Source organism: Ruditapes philippinarum, unplaced genomic scaffold (assembly GCF_026571515.1).
Source record: "Ruditapes philippinarum isolate M1 unplaced genomic scaffold, ASM2657151v2 ctg974_1_1_1_1, whole genome shotgun sequence".
Classification (NCBI taxonomy): domain Eukaryota; kingdom Metazoa; phylum Mollusca; class Bivalvia; order Venerida; family Veneridae; genus Ruditapes; species Ruditapes philippinarum.
This window is the reverse complement of record NW_026854456.1, coordinates 17,945-40,134: the sequence shown is the minus strand read 5'-3', so window position 1 is coordinate 40,134 and position 22,190 is coordinate 17,945. Positions and strand designations below refer to the sequence as shown.

General features: G+C 34.1%; 1 protein-coding gene across 1 annotated transcript; it reads right to left on the bottom strand.

Moving 5' to 3' along the window:
- Window positions 1-1,123: 1,123 nt before the first annotated feature.
- Window positions 1,124-19,397, bottom strand: LOC132740179 (isoaspartyl peptidase/L-asparaginase-like). Its single transcript, XM_060728036.1, is given in 8 exon segments — window positions 1,124-1,366; window positions 1,681-1,791; window positions 6,020-6,144; window positions 8,589-8,749; window positions 14,911-15,053; window positions 17,948-18,082; window positions 18,085-18,411; window positions 19,258-19,397. Coding segments are annotated over 7 exon segments (951 nt in total). The 5' UTR covers window positions 18,140-18,411; window positions 19,258-19,397; the 3' UTR covers window positions 1,124-1,145.
- Window positions 19,398-22,190: the final 2,793 nt, after the last annotated feature.

Genomic DNA, 22,190 nt, shown 5'->3' with positions numbered 1-22,190 from the left:
CATTATGCTGAAATGGACAATAAAATACAATAAAACAAAACATGACAGATTCCGGTTATAAATTAACACATGTATAGTTAATTCATATGATATCTTAGTATTCAAGTTGTGGCACATCTTATCCTTTTTATTTCATTGACTAAATTTTCAAATTATGTGAACAGTGACGAGGTTGTTGCAGAAGAACATGTCCCTTCATTTCTTCATATCTGTATCATAATTAACTTTAAAGTGTAGTTTGGCAGATATAAGTGTACATATTCAATGTGTATATTTTGTGTCATCACTCTGTAGAAGCATGCTATGCACAAATGTAAACTGAAAAAACACACATGTCCTTTTGAATCACAATTTCATAAATATAGAAGCAATTATCACAAGTCCCCTACCGGTTAGAACCCCAACAACATTCTGAAGGGCCATTGACCATTCAATGAATGAATGAATGACATGAATGAAATTAAATCTTTTGAGTTCTTAGTTTGTCCGTATCATAGTAATGTGCTAAGTTTCCCTGTCTAGTAAGAAAATTATGTTGATACAAGAGATGATCAAAAGATCTAATTTTCTCAGGATCAATATGTATAACTACATGTAATATTTCAACATTTCTCTATTTTAAGTAAACTTGTTGGAAAAGTTCTTTAAAAGTGATCTCAGGAAAAGCAAAATTCGGAGGAGATAATTCTTGAAAAAAGATGCTAGACTTTAAGCCTATTTGTTGCCATAGCAACCAAAGTTTTCAACATAGGAAGAAAAGAAAAAGACGCGCATAATCTCCATACTACCGTCTACACATAACGAGTTTCATAAAATATATTCAGTACTTTTTCCCTTATCACAGGATCCAGATTTTGCATTAAATTTGCCATACTTTCAGCGTATTTGTTACCATAGCAAGCAAAGTTTTTAACATAGAAAAATATTTGCATAATCTTCAGACTGCCGTCTATCTATATATCAAGTTTCATAAAAAATATTTTCAGCACTGATCCAGGTTTTTGGACGGATTGACGGACACACGGACGGACAAAGGGTAAACCTAAAGTCCCCACCGGTTAAATCGGTAGGGGACTAATAAGTGAGATTTTGAGATTATACATTAACACGTGCATTTTTTAAAAAAATTGATTTGCAATCCAATTTCAATTTGCCTTCTCTTCTTCTATTGGCTCTGTTAAATCTTCACCGGGATTTACTCCATGATGGAGAACACCCTCCTTGACCCAGGCCCAAGCCATTCGCTCTGTTGTAAAGCTTGCTATCTGGTCCCCATTATTACTAAGAACGATAACTCCTCCAAAACCATTAACCTTATTAGCCATATTGGCCAAAGCTTTGTCGGCTGCCTCTTGCGCCGATATACCTACAACAAAGTAATCTTTGCAATCAGTAAAAAGAACTAATTTTTATCGCGGTGTGCATATGCCGCGGTGTGCGGAAGTGCATATTGTCAGATCTTGATTGATCTCTAAAAAACCGCTGACTCATATCGAAAAATCATAAATGCCAAAACTTGAAAATAAAATCATTTAAAAACATTCATAGAAAATAACAAATAGTAATATACATGTAGTCCAGAGAATTTAAAGTCTGCTTTACTTGAACAGTGATATGAACAGTGAATGTTTAATTATAACTACTAGTATATGAATGAAGGCATGTTCACCAATGACTCACCCGTTTTCATCAAAGTAATTATTTGATAAGCTAGGACAACCTTGAATATAGACTCGCCATGACCTGTGCATGATACTCCGCCCACATCATTATCAGCATAACCACCGGCACCTTTAAAGAGTAATTTAAAGCCATTTAAAAAAACAAAAACAACTTAATATGCTTCATTTCATAAGCTAAACAAGAATTTGTAACAGAGTTACCAACGTCTCCCGCCTCGGGGAATTTTTATACGAAGCATAAAATTGTGCTATTTCAAAAGATTGAGGTATGGATCTCAGGACTTTCAGTCAAAACTTATGATCAATGCTAGATCTGCAAATGCAACAATAAATTTATTAAAGAAATAAAATGAAACACGGAATTAAAAAAATTATCATGTAAAGCTTTGACCTCTAAGTGTGACCTTGACCTTGGAGGTAGGGCTTCAGGTGTTATGCATGACATATCTCTTATTATTGTAACTATTTGTGCCAAGTATTTTCAAAATCCCTTAAACTATGAAGAAGCTATAGATCGGACACAAAATATACCCTATAACAGACTATGTAAATCTTTCACATATAAGTGTGACCTTGACCTTGGAGGTAGGGACACAGGTGTTACGCATGACATATCATCTTATCATTGTGACTATTTGTGCCAAGTTTTTTCAAAATCCCTTGATCTATGAAGAGGTTATGGACAGGACACAAAATATACCATATAACAGACTGTTAACCTTTGACCTCTAAGTGTGACATAAACCTTGGAGGTAAGGATGCAGGTGTTGTACTTGACATATCGTCTTCTTATTGTGATTATTTGTGCCTAGTTATTATAAAATCCCGAAGAAGTTCTTGATCGGACACAAAATATACCCTAAAACAGACTATGTTAATTTTTGACCTCTAAGTGTGACCTTGAAGGGTGCAAGTGTTGTGCATGACACATTGTCATATTATAGTGACTATTTGTAGCAAGTATTTACAAAATCTTTCAATCTATGAAAAAGTTATGGCCCAAACACAAAATATACCCTATAACAGACTATGTTAAACTTTGACCTCCAAGTGTGACCTTGACCTTGGAGGTAGGTGACCGGTTGTTGCGCATGACACATCGTCTCATTATTGTGAACAATTGTGGCAAGTATTTACAAACTCCCTTCTTATTATTACAAACATTTGTGCCAAGTTATTTCAGATTCCTTTGATAAATGACAAAGTTATGGACCGGACACGAAAGTGTGACGGACAGACAGACGGACGGAGCCTTTTTCTATATCCCCCTATTTTCTTAGAAAAGGCGGGGGACAATAAAGCGACAAGAGCCACCACCGGGCGGGGGCAACGCTCGACTTTTTTGACTTTTTCTGAAAGCAAACAAACGGTTTAAACAAATCTTTAAAAAAAAAAATTGAAGAAAAACGATAGCCGGTTAAACCGGATGATGCTCTCCGAGAGGGTTTTGGACACAGAAAAGTATATCTCTTGAAGTGTCAGAGTTATGACCCTGACAAAGTTCAAAAATGAACAAAGGGCAATAACTCCAAAATTAAGCAAGGCAAATTAAGGTTGTTTTGCACTGCATTTCTATTTAATGAGATTAATCTACCTACAAATCTCTTATGGTTTCAGAACTATGTCTCGGACAAAGTGAAAAGTGAAACAAAAAATAACAAAGGGCAATAACTCCTAAATTAGGCAAGGCAAAGTTATGGTTCTTTAGCACTGCACTTCCACCAAATGAGATCTATCTACCTACAAAGTTTCATGTTGATATCTCATATAGTTTTAGAGTTATGTCCCGGACAATGTTCAAAGTGTACAAATGGACAAAGGGCAATGACTCACTTATTAGGCAAGACAGAATTATGGTTTTTCAGCACTGCCCTTCAACCCAACGAGATCTTTCTACCTACAAAGTTTCATGTTGATATCTCTTATATTTTAAGAGTTATGTCCAACTGGCAACACAAAGTTCAAAGTGCACAAATAAACAATGGGCATACTTTTTAACTCCAGAATTAGGCTAGACAAAGTTATGTTTCTTTAGCATTGCACTTCCACCCAATGAGGTCTATCTACCTACAAAGTTTCTGGTCGATATCACTTATAATTTTAGAGTTACTAAGTATGTCCCGGACAAAGTTCAAAGTGTAAAAAATAAAGGGCAATTATTCCAAAATTAGGCAAGACAGAGTTATGATTTCTTAGCAATTCACTTCAACACAATAATATCTATCTACTTACAAAGTTTCATGTTGATACCTCTTATAGTTTTAGAGTTATGTCCCGGACAAGGTTCAAAGTGTAAAAATGAACAAAAGGAAATAACTCCAAAATTAGGCAAGGCAGAGTTATGATTCTTTAGCACTGCACTTCTTCACAATGAGATCTATCTACCTACAAAGTTTCATGTTAATACCTCTTGTTGTTTCAAAGTTATGTCCCGGGCGAGAATAGCGGGACAAGAATAGCGGACGGACGGACATGCCAACATTTGGGGTTTATGTGCTTTTTCATTGATCATTATGTGGCACTTTTCCCCATAAAGCTGCGGTCTCACCTATATCCCGACAGAGCCCCGGTAAACGTTCGGGGTGATCCGGGGTACGACCAGTCAATGTAAATTTAAGGTCATGGTCAAATCTAAATTATTCAAATGTTTGTTTGGTAGCAGAACTTGTTTTGTCTATGTTTAATTGAAATCCATACATAAATAACAAAATTATGACAATTTAACCAAAATTCAATAATTTGACATCAAGGTCACTGAAAGCTCAAGGTCAAATTCAGTTCAACCTTTAAAAAGGTCTTGCCTTAAATGTTGTTTTGTATGGAGATAATCCATTTATCAATTACCAATTTACAGTCAATTATAGCAAAAATCAGAGAAAATTCAATAATTAAACGTTCAAGGTCAAGGAAATCAAAGAGTCAAGGTCAACTTGAATTTGATATACATGAAGATTTTATCCTATAGAATGTTCTGTTATAATATGAAGTCAATCATTTCATAAATAACAAAGTTATAGCCCTGAGTCAGAATACTTATTTGGGTTTTTTAAAAGAAGATTTTGTTTTGTTTTTACTATATGCATATAAAGAAAATCAATGACCCCCGGGCGGGACATTTTAACCCCAGGGCCTTTTTCTTATAAACTGGCAGACACTCGCACGCCAAATATCTAAGCTCTAGCTCTTTGGTTATTTTTAAGGAAGCCTTTTTTTTACTATATAAGTAAGTATAATATAAGTAAGATCAATGTGTCCCTGGGGCGCGGTCAATTTTGACCCCAGGGCTATTTTTCAAATAAATTGGCAGACACTCACTAGAAAATATTTCACGCCAAATATCTAAGCTCTAGCTCTTTGGTTATTTTTAAAGAAGTCTTTTTTGTCGGAACCAATTTTAACCCCAGGGCTTTCATTTGATCAAACTTGGTAGACACCCATTAGAAAATGTTTCATGCTTAATATCTAAGCTCTAGCGCTTTGTTTTTTAAGACGATTTTTTAGCTTTTAACTATATTAGGAAAATCAATGACCCCCTAGGGCGGGGCCAATTTTTACCCCAGGGCTTTTATTTGAACAAACTTGGTTGACACTTTCGAGAAGATGTTTCATGCCAAATATCTAAGCTTTAACTTTTTGGGTTTTTTTTTTAAATATTTTAAGGTTTTTTTTCGGTTGCCATGGCAACCAGAGTTTTGCATGGAATAAAAATATCTGAATAATTTTTAAAGGTGACCACCTAGGGAAGGTTACTGTGAGGTTTGGATAAATTGGCTTAGCCGTTTATGAGGAGATGTCGTTTCAAGTAAAAGTTTACGGACGGACGACGGACGAAAAGCGATCTAAAAGCTCACCATGTCACTTTGTGACAGGTGAGCTAAATATTCAATTACGGTCAAGGTCATTTATGAATGAAGTGCAAGGTCTGTCAGGTTTACTTGAAGGTCTATTCTTAAAGGTTTTTATAAAAAGTTAAGATCAACGTACACGTTTGCCGACGGCAACGGCATGACTGTAACAATACCTCTATTTCTTTAAAAAAAAATTAATAGTCAAGCTAATAAAAATGATCAAATATCTAAAGTTTAAAATAACTTTGATTCGGCAGTTTATTACACTAAAATTAGCCTAATCATACAAATTTGGCAAAGACAGTTATTTTTATTTCATAAAGCGAATAAAGCTTTAATCTCATTCACACATATCCTTGGCATTTGTAATCTCTGAAAGCAGAAATATCACGTGTTCTGTCCAGAGCACTGTTTGAGAGTCACATAGGACATAGTCAATCATTTAAACTGATCACACACATGAATTATATAACAACTAAATATACGCACCAATGATAGGACTGTCTCCTACTCGACCTGGCTTTTTGCACGAGATTCCACCTGTCGATGTTCCAAAAGCTATATTTCCATTACTGTCGATTGCAACTGCCCCAACTGTATCATGGCCTGTTCCCCTAAAATAACAAATTCATTTTACGCTTTATCATAGATTTGTGTTTTAAAACTTGAAACTTTCAAATCTAACTGATCCATACTTTCGTATATTTTTGTTAATACTAACCTGAAACCCCAACCCTCGTTTTAACACTGGAAGAGCTTTGAGCTCCTTACCTTTTCGAAAACGCCCAATTTTGGCCGAACTGCTTGCTAGAGTATTATAATTTATAAGTACAATATACTCGTTTTTATTGTGTTGATGATCTAATGATGTCTGAGAAATATTGTTATGTGCATCAATCAAATGGCAATAAAGTTTCCTTTTAAAAGGAAAGGCTTGCTCAGTTGTGCCATCGTCCCATCCCTTTAAAATTGTCTTTTTATTATCACATTTTTTTTAATTACGGTATTTGTATATCATAAAGGGTTTATTTGGTTTTTTTTTCTCGAAAAAAAAAGAGTTTCACTTTTAAAGGGATAGGTAGGGTAAGCCCAAGACTGGACGAGCACCTGTGCCCATTTGTTTGAGCACCAGTGTTATGCGTGCAGATTTGGACCAAAGAGGGACCAGAAGTCCACTGATTATAACTGAACGGGAACATGCTGACGATAACTTTTTTTGTAAAAACGAATATTTTTTGTCAAAAACGATTCGAAATCTATTCTCTATTGTATAAAACTAATAAAGAAAATAATCAATCGTAAAAATACTAACATTGGCTCTCACGTGGAGATCTATCTATCATACTGAAGGGAAACAAGTGTGCACATTTCATTTCCACTTTTTTCGCAGAGAGTCATTCGTTTTGGCAGTTGCTAATTTCATTTATATAGCAGCTTAAGAGAACAAGTAAATGCACTAAAAGACTTCGTTACGTGCATGGTACCAATTAATATGCATGTATCAACTGTGTTACACCTAAAATATCTATGATCGACAACACGTGGTAAGGTTAATGATATGCATGGGCTATTTTTAGATTACCTCACCTCTGTCATAACTTGATTATGCACTAATATTCTGCGTGATTCGGTCACGATCTTTTGGTAAGCAGGACCGCCCTTTGGAGACGGAATACTACTACAGTAACCATTCTCTGTTGTATAAAACTAATAAAGACAAAAACCAATTATAAAAGAAATTAACTTTTGCGTCTTGAAAAAGAATTGAAACGGAACAATTTCGATAAATCAAGTAAAAATAGAAATCTATTTATATAAACAAACTGGGATTACCGAAGTAACTAAAATAGCTTAGATTTCCGTAATATTATTCGTCTAATTCCGCAGTATGACGGAATCGCCCGAATTGTCACGATTGCAATCGGAACTACCTCGTTTATTATCATTAATTCGAAGAGTGACGGAAAGGGTCGAAAAGTTGCGATTGGCAAGATTGCAGCTGGTTTCCCGTTCAATCGTGCACTAACAAATGTAAGCAGGAAACCACCTAACCGGAACAAGTTTTCCAAAACAAATGGAGCCAAAAAGAACAAATAAGTGGAACACTGATTAAACGATCAATAATTTGAATTGCTTGTTTTGGTATATAAACTATCACGGGAGAGAAAATGTTATACGAACGATGGAATTCTTATGATAACTTCAGGAAAACGTTTCATCCTTATTTTGTAAGGAAGTGATATTGATTATAGTTGCCGTGGTTTCCTTCCCTCCGTCAACGAAGACTAAATGCTAGCATACAGAGCACCATATTAAATTTGGCGACAATTTAAGGCGGAGCCGTACTTCAACAGAGGCGGAGCAAATGAAGTTAGTGACACTGCATCAGTCGTACCTCTCTCAACCGTTAAGTTTTAGAGCGATCGACTATAGATTGGCTTGGTACGTTATTAATTAGGCGAATAAAATATTAGATTATGATAAAAGGAATATGACATTCAAACATGGCACTATTACTTCTTCAGTTAAACGTTTATTTAAATTCCTTAAAGCTAGGTGGCATGTTGTACATCAGAAAAGCTATTTTCATTAGAAAATTTGAAAACATTGTGATTTTGTTAAAACAAAATAAAATACACAAAAGCAAGACTAAAATTGTCCCCATTCCTAAATAGACGAATGCATATCTACTAGACGTCGCGTGCACGCGGCGTCTAATAAATTTACAGTTATTACATGGATGGTTATTCATAAAAAGCAAAAGGGTCGGGCCACAAGTTTTAACAACATTAGAGAGTTGACCCTTCCCACATCGTCTAACTTGTAGTAAAAAGATGTGCATAAATTCTGTTGTAATTGGAATTCAACAAAATGTATATATCAACAATCAATATGATATCATTTAAGAAAATAGAATTAGATTATAAAAACCATCATCATCAACTACGCAACAACTAAACATTGACTTATTTGGTGGTACCAAATAATTTTTCAAATTATGAATTTTCAGATTGTCTTTTAATACTTCAATATTTACAGATCAGCATATAATGAATACCGTTGTCTAAAGAGATCATCGACCGTGTTCCCATACGCCTTATAACATTCAAGTTCTCGCAAAGCCTCGTCCGACACGAGAGATTCTGTTGGAACTTTTTTTATCCCAACTTCCTCGGCAAACAAATTTGCTCCTGGTCCAACAAGCAAACAGTGGTCAGTCTGTCAAAATTGCAATATATACATATATAAAATGTGTTATTATTGCAATATATACATATATAAAATGTGTTATTATTGCAATATATACATATATATAATGTGTTATTATTGCAATATATACATATATAAAATGTGTTATTATTTAATTACAATATATACATATATAAAATGTGTTATTATTTAATTACAATATATACATATATAAAATGTGTTATTATTGCAATATATACATATATAAAATGTGTTATTATTTAATTACAATATATACATATATAAAATGTGTTATTATTTAATTACAATATATACATATATAAAATGTGTTATTATTTAATGAATTTTGAATATTAAGGAAAACACTTTATAAATATTTCAAAAACGTATTCGAAACGCAGAAAATTCTAGATGTTTTTTTTCCGGTAAAAATAAAAGAAAAAATATCAAACAGTTACGATTATCGCAGACTGCTCGACACTTCTATAAATATATAAGCCATTGTCTAAATACTAGTACTTATCTAAGAACTTGCCAGAATATTTTTTACTAAAAGTCTTCATTAGAATGTACATGCCATTCAACACAGTTGGCTTCATTTCCACTAAACCACTATCCACTGTTTTTATTCTAATTCTACGCATGATCATGTTAATTCTTAAAAAGTTCAGAGATAACTAAACTGCCTTACATTGTTTTATTATTTCAAAACAGCTCTGTAGGAGCACATTTGTCTCTGAGCACATTTGTCTCACGATGTGTGACTTATGTGCTCGTGAACATTCATATTTGCGACAAAATGGAAATTAGGAAGATGTGTTCGACCCGCAATAGAAAGGACACTCGAAGCAAATTTGTCTCACATTCTTCCATAAAATTCTAAAAGGCAATAATTATGCCCGTCCTTATACCGGCTACCAGCCATTGTTCTGTGTTTTCTGTATTTATAATACCGTTTTTAGGTAATTTCCGGTCAGTCAAAAACTTCCTGCCTATGCATAAGAGTCATATATTAACTTAAAGAATATCCCTGTTCTGCATGCCACAATGAAAATTTTCACCAGTGCAATATCCATATGCACAGAGTCAATTCTTATCGTTGTGACACGTTTCATTCCGATGCTTTAAGTTTTATTATTTCTTAAGCAACAACAATATAGTATCTACGGTGGCATAAAGGGGACATAGGATTTTCTTATTTATCATGTGCGCACGGAATAGCTATTACGTGGTCACGCGATAATATAACGTGCACACGCGATAGCTATTTCGTTCTAAACGGGTAGTTATGGCATAAGTTCGCGATAACTATCGCGTGCGCACGCGGATAGGTATTCCTTATTTGACCCCCTGACAGGCTTTCTTGCATGAATAGTTCGACGCGCCGAGTAAGTGTCAAACCCTAGAGCGGTAAAAGGCAAGTGTTTTTTTTTTCTCGGCCACGGAAACCCCTAAATGATCTAAGAAATAACATGAAAGATCATCCTACACGTATTTTGTTTTTAAAAAAATATCGCCATTTACCGAGAATTGTTGCTTGTAGTAGATCAGCCATTGAAAAAGAATTTACAACGTGCACATGTTCCTAAAAAAACGGGTTATTCCATAATTATGGAATATCGGGTCTCGCAGAATCGGGCGAGACGCGACATTCCGCCGAGACACAGAGCAAGGCAAGATATTTTAACACCAGAACTCGCAATGTCAAAGTAATCCGTACCACAAGATTTCACGGTGGAATATCATGCCTCGCTAAAAGTTTTGACGGAATTTCGCTTTTTGCGTCTGTAGGTAAAATATCGCGTATATCGTGTCAGTGCTTCTCAAAGGCCTGATTGTGGTAAAGGAACCAGCGCGGGAACCATCTGGCCTTGTAGAATAATGGCAGACAGGTTATTGGACACTATTTTTCACTCTGCATGGCCATAGACGACTTAACGTAAGCTGTTTTCAGTTTAAATTTCATTATGGATATGTTTTTGACATTTTGGAAGGAAAAACATGCGAGCAAAAGTTGTATTTGATAAGTTGAATTTAAATTTAATATTGGTGGTTCTCCCACGTATTAGCAAAAAAATTTCTGAAGTGATTTTACAGTTACAAATGTGACGCCAGAAATTTTTTCTTAGAAGATACTTGACCCTACTTTTCTCATCATTTTATGAAGATACTTGACCCTACTTTTCTCATCATTTTATATCAGTTTTATCATAATTCTTTTAAATGAGATAAGGATTTGTTCTCTAGCTGTGGGTCTGGTTATGTTTTGTAGCTCTTTGAAAAATGTCAATTTTATATAGAATATAATGGGAAAACTATTTAGCGGTATATGACCTCGAAGGATTTTCTTGTCTCGCGTCGACGTACAAGATGCGAAGCCGCGAGATTCCGGCGAGACGCGAAACGATAAAATAGAGAAAATACCAAGCTCTAAAGAAAGTGCAAAACGGCAACATTGAAAATGTTGCAAGCTTGGTTTGATTGAGTCTGTTCATTAACGGAACTGTCAAGTGCAAACTACCGTCCGCACCCCTAGTGCCGGTTGAAGCAGAATTCAACATTTTAACATGAAAATGGTGAAATATTGAATTTAGAAACATCCGCAGATCGTTCAAATATCACCTGATATTGGTGTTCCGTTTGGACATAAGTAATATTTTTGTCTCCCTGAACCGCTATGCACGATAGTGTACAATGGTGGAACCGCGATGGTAAGATGATGTAAAACACGATGACACAATGGTGAAATCACGATCATGCGATTACACGATGATGAAAATAATATAGCGTTTTCATCACCATGCCATCGCAATTTCATCATCGTTCCATCGTATTTTCAACATCGAAGCATCGTGTTTTCACCATCGTACCATCATTTTTCATCTTCGTGCCTTCGTTGTTTCACCATTGTACCATGGTTGTTTCACCATCGTACAATAATTGTTTCACGTTGTATCATCGTGTTTTCATCATCGTACTTTACTGCCGTTGCGCTTTAACCATTGTACCATCGTGAACGGGATTCTGTATGTTTCAGTGTATGCCTATAGGTTCAGCCAATCAAATTTCTTGAATAAGAGATATATGAATTAATAGTTCCACTGTAGGTTTTAGGTTAAAGATTTCATAAAAAAGCATTAGTAATCTATTAATAATTACACTTGACAAGAGGTAAAACGGCGAACCACGATTCTTAAAAGAAATTCTGCCGTTGGAAAATATGTGACAAATAATTCAGAGAAAATGGCATGAGAAAATGTGCTTTCTTGGCCCTAAAAAAACATGAGACAAATGTGCTTTCTTATCCCTAAAAAATCTTGATCGGACCACATTTGTCACACACATTTTTGTTTTCGGTATACGTTTGAGTCATGTGGGACAAAATGCGACCGCATCGGTCTTACGTAAGACAATTGTGTTCCGAGACAAATGTGCTCCTACATAGCTCCCCATTTACAAATGATATATGAAAGCTTCGCTCCGAACTATCATAATTATCGACATTCCAAAAACAACAATAATAAAAAAAGCACAAGAGCCATCGCGATATCACTGAGAAAGAAATAATTTGACCTTCAAGGTCAAGGTCAATTTGAGTTTTATATATATATATATATATATATATATATATATATATATATATATATATATATATATATATATATATATATATATATATATATATATATATATATATATATACATTGTGTATATATATATATATGAAGGTCCTGACCTAAGTAGTGATGTTGTGTCTTAATATGGAGTATTTATTTATAAATGTCAACGTTATTGTCAGTTACGGAAAAAGCAAGAGAATTTCATCAATTTCATAAATTTGACCTTTACAGTCAAGATCAATTTAAGGTCAAGGTTACATCTAAATTCTTTATATGTTTGTTTGGTAGTAAGTCTTGTTTTGTCCAAATTTAAATCAAATCCGTACACAGATAATAAGATAATGACACTTTAACCGAAATTCAATAATTTGACCTTCACAGTCAAAGTCATTTAAAGCTATTTCTCTAATAAGAAAAAACAACAGTTCCAAAAGATGTACAGTAAAGTAATTGCATTTTATAGTCTAAGTTTCATGCTTACGCACGTTCACCGACTTTTCAGCTATTACCCCTGGTCATCGGGCTACTGGTATCTATCTATCAATCTCCCTGGGGAGTCTTTTAACTCATCTTAGTGCAGCCGACACATTGGCGCAACGGAATTATACCACCCTCGCAGGTACCCATTTACACCTGGGTGAAGTGAAGCAATCGCAGCTCAAGGAAATTAGCAGTGCCCCTGGTGGGGTTCGAACCCGGGACCTCTCGATCCCTAAGCGCGCGTCCTACCACTGGACTACTGCTCCTGTACATGTGTACATAGTCTTATCTAATAAAAGGTCATGTGTACATATAAGGAAAACCAATGACCCAACGTGGCGGGGCTAATTTTGAACCCGGGGCTTTTCTTTTAACAAACTTGGTATACACTCACTAGAAGATGTTCCATGCTAAATATGTAAGCTCTAGCTCTTTGGGGTTTTTTTAAAGAAGTTTTTTTAAGTTTTTTTTTTCTTTCAGTTGCCATAGCATCCATAGATTTTTTTAAGGTGACCACTAAAGGAACATTCCTGTGAAGTTTGTATGAAATTGGTTTAGCGGTTTATGAGGAGATGTCATTTCAAGTAAAAGTTAACGGACGAACGCCGGACGAATTGTGATCACATAAGCTCGTGTTGTCACTTAGTCTTATCTAATAAAAGGTCTTGTGCCAATGGTTGTTGTGACCAAGTATGAAGACAATACACAAAGAACTTATGATCAAGGTACCAGTTTGTGACCGGCAAAGGCAACGCCGACAAGTCGCAATACCTCTATTTCTTTCCAAAAAAAAGAGTAAAAATACATTACAATGAACTAGAAGAAACTAGACATGCCCACAGGCAGAATGTCGAGCACATACGTCTTGATTCAAACCTGAACCTGTAAACTTCAGATCAAGGAGATATAATGCGTATATATATATAAATGCGTATATTTATAAATGCGTACATGATTGAATTTTCACTGATTTGTGCATGAAATGACCATATATATGGTCATTTAATGCACAAATCAGTGAAAATTCAATAATTTAACCTTCAAGGTCACGGTCATAAAATAGCCAAGGTCAATTTGTGTTTTATAAACATTAAGGTCTTGTCCTTAAGAATGTTCTGTTTTAATATGAAGTCAATCCATTCAATAATAGCAGTTACAGCCAGTTACAGCCAAAAAAATGAAAATTTGAATCATTTGACCTTCAAAGTCAAGGTCATTTATGAGTGAAGGTCTAGGTCTGTCAGGTTATTTTAAAGGGCTATTCTTGAAGATTTTTATGTTCAAGTTTGAAGACAATCCATTCAAAAATAACAAGGTTACAGCCAATAATAGCCAAAAAAAAATGCAAATTTCAATAATTTGACCTTCAAAGTCAAGGTCATTTATGAGTGAATGTCAAGGTCTGTCTAGTAATTTTAAAGGGCTATCCTTGAAGATTATTATGTTGAAGTTAAAAGACAATCCATTCAAAAATAAAAAAGTTACAGCCAATAATAGCAAGAACCAACAAAAATTTGGATTTTTGACCTTGAAGGTCAAGGTCATTTATGGATGAAGATGAAAATCCATCCATGTATATAGAAGTTATACATGTACTCGCAAATGAATGTTTTATTTCGTTATTAAACCTTTGACCACTAAATGTGACTTTGACCTTCACTAGAGACAACTGAATTGTTCCCTTAACACTCACTATTGAAAACATTTGTCCCGAATTCTATTAAAATCTCTCGATGCATGTGGTAGTTACACTCTGCACAAGGGTTTTGCGCTGACCCCTTAGTGTGACATTGACCTTTTTTGTTTGTGACACACTACCCCAAAATGTTGAACATTTGTACTAAATTATTTTGTAATCCGCCAGAGAATGACCAAGATATAGACCAGACAAATCCGGACGGACGCACGCACGGACGCACAAGCATTAAAATATATGCCAGAAGTGGAAGTGCAAGCGGTCTCGACAAAATTGAGCAACAGCTTATTTACTTACAATCGTTGTTTTGTATGGTAATCATTTTTAAAGAACAAAGCATTTGTTAATATATTTTTTGCATAAAAATGGTGTACCTTTTCCATTACCTCCCTGGCAAGGGTAATAGGATTTTGTATATTATGTACACAAGCCACGCCTCCAGATTTTAACGTCTTGCCGTCCATTATTACAGCGTCCATTTCGACATCACCATTTGCGGTCAATACGGACCCCGTTCCTAAAAAAATTATCAGAATTTATCCTAATACCACGTACATGGATTGGCAAAATAGCATTAATTTTGTAACACAACTTAATTATTAACTTTATAACAAGGATAAAGTATTGTTAGAGATCTGTCTGCAAAAACTCAAACTTAAAATTGTGTTTGTGTGTATGTGTTGCGTGCTTACAGAACTTTGTGCGAAAAGAATTACGGGAAATATAGAAAATAAATATCGTTCACTTTTAAAATCGAACGCATGTCTGTTATTTTGCCAAAAGATCGGCACACCGCAGCCGGTAATTAAACGTCTCTTGATTGCGGGTCCATTACTGCATCAGCCGTTGCTTATTCTTTGTGCTAATTGACCTTATATATCTAAGTTATTTTAACTTTATTGCATAGTGGCGAGCTATTTATAGCTACTTTTCGGGTTTTTTTTTCTTATCATAAATATCTTATGGGAAACACAATTATTTTTGTTTAAGACAACTACCGAAATAATATACTAGTACATGTATATGAAAGGAAAAAAGTCATAAGCGGAAAACTATACATAGAAAATCATGCCACAGGCAGGACTTGAAGCACGAAGAAAATACAACGGCCGCTGTGGTGTAGTGGTGAGCAAACTGGACCGGCAATCCAGAGACCCGCGGTTCGAGTCTCGAATGCATTTGATATTATTTAAATATCACGAAAATTCGCCGTGGTAATATTTGTAACAGATACTGAAAGTTATTTATGAAAGAATTGAGTTAACAAATATACAGAATTGTAGTTAAATCGTAAATTTGCAATTTAACTCCGCATTTACAAAACAATTTAAGAACTCGTCGTCTAACGTAATGTCCCATCGGAACTTCCATACATTAAAATTATATCGGGTAGTCGGTTATTTCGCCTATATAGCGAATGCATTAACAATCTAAATACTTCGAAAAATATTATTAGGATTTTTTTAACAGCCATTTACATTAAAAAAAAGATTTTTTTCTACCTAGAGCTAAGGAAAACAGTTTATATCAATCAAACAATCTATCCACGAACTACATGTATATATAAAAAAGTAACTTTTAAACAAATGATTTATTTTAATTTAAAGCACATGCAAGTAGTTATACACTCGGTGGCACAAAGTTTTATAACATTATACTGGGAATATTTTTGGAAGAATGTCAAGTTCTTTAAATAGTTTACAACTGAGTTTCACATTGCTGTCATCATAACTGACACAAATTACTATTATTTCAACACCAAAATTACATGTAAAACCTTACAAATTATTAAGATTTCAAAATCTCGGACGAACGAACGAACAAACGAGTTAATGAATGAATGAATGAATGAATGAATGAATGAATGAATGAATGAATATCGATAAGCTGCCCGAAATGGAGTTGTAATTCATACAGTTAAATGGACCATATCGACTGTAACTGTGACGGTAAATTGAATTAATTTGACACTTCCTGTCTGTAGTATACTATTTAGCCTACAAGAGCACAATGAGCAGCTTTTGCTGACGCGTACGGACCAATTGCAGGACACGTCATCAGTCATGAGTTTGAAGCGCAAGGTGGTGATATTCATCTCCGGAGTAATATCCCAAATATGAATTTTCAGCCAAAAGTAGGTCAATGTACGGCGGCCAATGAGAAACCTGAATAGACAATCCCTGAAAAGGCACACTTTCCTCCTCGTCCCTGCCTATACTTTGTTAGGCATCACCCCTCATCTTTAGTCAGGACATCAACTGCTGGTCCGCAAGTACAAGTTCTGGTCTTTGTTTATTTATCGCCATCCCAGGTTCTTCAAATCTTCTGCCGGTGTCTTGTGCCTTCTCTGAGACGTGCACGCACCGTGAGGAAGAGAGAAGTTAATCTGACTCGTTTTAAAAAGATATCGTATTTTCTAAATTTAAGATATTATTATCGCTGTACCAAAATACCGCTAATACAACCATCTTTAAAGGTTCGTCTTCCAATAAACAGAGTCTTATAGCAAACATTTATTTCAAAACCCATCACTGCACACCCGGATCTGTATCACAAAATCTGCCAGGATCTGTGACTAGAAACAATATAGATCATTCTGAAGAAAAAAATGTCTGCCTTTGTTTTATTGGCTTATCGAAGGAAACTTGCGATGTCATTTTAATAACGAAACATTCCTTTATTATAATTGAAATCATTTGGCAATGAAAGTCCTTAACGAATTTAAATAAACAAACAAATTTAAATTTAACTATAAACAAGCTTGTTGCGCGGGAAGATGCACGCATCATTATGCATACGTGACATTATACAGGTTATCCTTATACATTGTATGTTGAAATTTGCTAACATTGTGGAATAAAATTGTTTATTCGATAATTTTTCAATTCCTCAGCATTGCACCTAATTGGCTATTCAATGACATGTGTTGAAAGTTTGAAATTCTTTCATTTAAAGACCATTAAACGATAAATTGACGTGAAAATAGCTTGCTTTAGTTAGAAAATGTGTCTTTGTTTTAATATAGAAGTATATTTTTCCGGACATGAGAAAATAGACCAATGAAATGAAATCTTCCTCCGAGTGAGTTACTTAGTCATATCCTGTTTTACTATATGTCTCTCTTTTCCCGTGATTAACAAAAATACACTTTTCTTACAAAAACTTGGTTGTACAAAAACTTGGTTATTAACTTACGTTAAAGACCAAGTTCATAGAATGGTAACTGTTAGTTCCTGCAATATATTTTCAGATATCCACACTCGCTTGCATCAAAGTGTGTTTCACATTCATTATTTTCAAGACAAACCCATATTTTAGCAATGTTATTTCATTATATAAGCTTAAAAAGATGCATCTAATCAATAAATAAATTTACACAAAAACGAGTCATTTTAACGTAAAGTAACTTACCGGCATCAAATGTGGGATCATCTTCCAGCACTAAAACCGCAGCTTGCACGGCGTCCAGAGCTGAGCCTCCACGTGCTAAAAACGCATAACCTGCACGTGGTGCAGCACATTTCGTACCGTCACGTGACGGCTTATAAGCTTATCAGGAATAGTCCATGCGCCTCCGTGAACTATGATAACCGGTGTTGCCATTAAATGAGTGAGATGTAGACTCAGTCTCCTATAGTTTCTGTCCTTCACTAAAGATTTTCTGAAGGACGTCTGCTGAGTATAGCAAGGTCGTAGTAACTCGTCAGTTATTCCAATACTGTAATATTGCTGTCTACAGTAATTCGATCGTTAGTTAATGCACATGTATATCCGAATAATCATCGAGTTCAATAGAGTATCTATCTAAAAAATATGTTATCTTCAATCTTTATAGTTATTTCACAACTATCTGATGACGTAAGCGCAGAAACAGTCTGCTGAAACAGAATATAGATTTTATCAGTTTATATACACATCATATAAGGATGGTTCTCTTGATCTGTTTTCAGTTATCGAACTTTCCTCGTGTAACTATATTTACACATGTATAGTACTTACAGTTTATAGAGAATATGAAATACCTTTGTGATTTAATCAGTGTTAATTGACTAATGATACTTAAAACTCCCTAGATGATATTTGATCATCAGTGAAAATACCAAATTATTATATGCACTATGTAAATCTCCCTAGATCAGTGAAAATACCAAATTATTATATGTACTATGTAAATATCCCTAGATCAGTGAAAATACCAAATTATTTTATGTACTATGTAAATATCCCTAGATCAGTGAAAATACCAAACTATTATATGTACTATGTAAATCTCCCTAGATCAGTGAAAATACCAAATTATTATATGTACTATGTAAATCTCTCTAGATCAGTAAAATACCAAATTATTATATGCATGTAAATCTCCCTAGATGATATCATCAGTAAAATACCAAATTATTATGTACTATGTACATCAGAACAAAAATAACTATCAAGGAAAGATTTTTCAAAATAAATTGTCTGTACATACAAGAAGCTATGAACAGAATGAGAAATCGATAACATTTGTTCGCTTCTTTCAAATACTTGTAGGTTCAATGTAAGGTCACGTGGCTAAAAGTCCTTAAATGTTATAATCTATTATGCAAACTTTTAGCTTAGATTCAGGTCATTCAGTTTTTAGACAAAGTCGACAAAATAGTCTTAAATCTATTTTATTAAACTTGACTTTAATTTTTTAAAAATGTTGACAATGGTAAAAATATGTGAATGAAACTTACAGTTCACAAGAAAGTTATCCCTTCGCACGCGCGTGTTTATTATACTAATGTAAACAATTCGTACACACCTTCAGGTTTATAAATAAACGATTGGTGGGCACGCACACACCTTCAACATTGATTGGTTTAAAAATGGAACACGTTGAGAACAACTATTGTACGGAAGCAATTACGTGACATATTTCGGAAATTCATCTTAATATGGATCCCGGGCACTTGAAATCAATTTATTTGCTAAAATTGTACAAACCGTATGTTGATATTTATTATGCAAATACATGTATATTTAACAAGAACTAAAAATAGTAGTTCCGCCGTAAAACAAGTTCAAAACAAGTCGACATCCAAAGTAATATACGTTATAGTCAAATACGAGGGGTTATCCAAAAATTCATGGACTTTTTTTAAATATCTATTGAACGTCAACGTGTATTGTAATGACATTTTATCAGCATACCTTGTAGAATATTATAAACACATTTTGAAAGGAACAGGTAACTGCGTCAATAAATAATTATTTTATATTTATAAATATTTTATTACAATGGCAAAATGGCGGACACATAGATATGAGAAAATCGCGCCATCATAAAGTTTTGTTATAATTTGGAAATGACACCTACAAAAATATTTGAAAACATTCAGCAGGCGAACAGCGAAAATAAAATTCCACGATCATAAGTGTTAAAGTGGCATAAGAGATTTAGTGATGGACGGGAAAACGGACATTACTTTGAGAAGCTGTAACTGTCATAATTTACTGCGTAACGTCGTAGCACAAGTTGTACTTTATTACAACGTTGACATCAATAACTTATTGGAGTGAGCCACTGTCGCCGACATGTGTTTTTTTGGTAATTGTCAGTACACATACAATAGTTTTAAATGGAACCATATTAATCAGTACGAATACACAAGGTTCAGATGAAGTCAGATTAATCAGTACAAATACACTAGTTTCAAAATGAAGCTATATTAATCAGTATAAAAACAAATATTCTCAAATGAAGCAATATTAATCAGTACAAGTATAATAGTCTCCTATGAAAACTATATAATTAGTTCAATTACACAAGTGTCAAGTGAAGCCCTATTAAACAGTCCAAAAAAAACTACAAAACGGTCTCGAAAGAAGCCATATTAATTAGTACCAGTACGTAGTTTTGGATGAAGCAATATTAATCAGTACAAATACAACTGTTTTGAATGAGACTATATTAATCTGTTCGAATACAATAGTTTCAAATGAAGCCATATCAATCAGCACCAAATACAGTAATTTCATATGAAACCATATTAATCAGTACAAATACATTGATTTCAATTGAACCTGTATTAACCATATCCTTTGTACATAACTATTATCAATATTGCTTTATTCTGATGCAGTAGAGAGAATTCTATATCAGTTGAGGATTTTCATACTGTACAGTGATTTTGAGAAAAGGAGGAAAGGAGGCATACCTTTCCTTCCTCCCCCTTTAATAATATTTAGAGTTTTACTCTATAGCTTAAAGTAATGTTGTAATGAATGCTTAAAATTAAATATTCAGATTTTGTACCTATGGGATAAATATGCTTTTCAAAGAAAAAGGATATAAAAATGAAGAAAATAAAAAAAGGTTCGGTGAAATCTACTAGAAGGATTTCTATCTCAGATTCAAATTTCAAATAATAGGGAATTCTAGATTTTTGATGGTGTCTCCTGGTGCCGCAGCAGTGAAGTGCAAAGTTGTAGAATTATAATACATGACTTAAACCTTCATTAATACACAGAATACACAAACACTATTCTAAATTTGCTAGGTTTTTGTATTTCTGCCATGATTTCTGAAACAATTCATATGTTTGATTCTGTTTAGCTATGTATTTTTCAACTGTATATCTGGCATATATTTGAGTTTTAAAATTAGCAATAGAAGGCCTTATTTGTTTTACTCTACAATAGTAAATGTAATGTCGCCGACATGTGTTTATGTAAAATTAAATATTGTCGTAATATAAGAAGCTACTTGCATGATTTTTCTGTGTTTATTTGTTATTTATCAAATCAATATCTCAAATAAATTTTACGCCACGAATTTTTGGATAACCCCTCGTACATTATTTGACGTCACGTAAGTGTTTCTTTTGCCGAATAGGCGAGTAAAATAAGAGATTACACTGTAAGGTGATGAATGGCCCGCAAAATGAATAATGGTCCTGAGGGCTTCACCTCGGCATTATTCCTTTCAGGGCCGATTAACACTTTCTTGCCCGTCTATGTCGTGTATTAATGTCTTTAATCTAACAGTTTGTGTACTAGTAAGCCGTCCAAATACATGTATAATATATATACCCTACAGAGTTGCTTCCCTTATGTGTATGCAACGTACACTACTCGTCTTCATTTCGTCGTATTGTTTCTTTAAATTTCAATAAAATGGTGTCACGTGACACTCATGATCAGTTGAAATTATATGCTTTTTTACCATATAAATCAATGATATTGTAACAAATGAATTAAAATAGATTATATCAATCTGTGCAAGTTTTAGCCAAGTTAAATGTGGCATAGCTGCTAAATGACGTTACGAAGGTGTTTTTTTCTCAGCACTTTGGAAATAAGACCCGACCACCAGACATGCCGATATTAATGGTGTTTAAGACAAACTGGGAAAATATTGGAAACACATTGTTCATCAAATAAGACAAAGAAATAAAATATTTGGTAAATTGAACTCACTTTTAAGTACATATTGCAATTTGGAATCCAAAGTTACATTTTAATATGATTAGTATATTGCAGATTAATGTAACAAAGTGACAATAATTTTCCCTTTTTTTTTTCTTTTTATTTTTTCATAAATTGGGACTTTTCACAATGAAATTGGAATAAAAAACTTTTGGCATGGGGGTGGACTTGACCCAATATGGGTCATCCAAATGGGCCG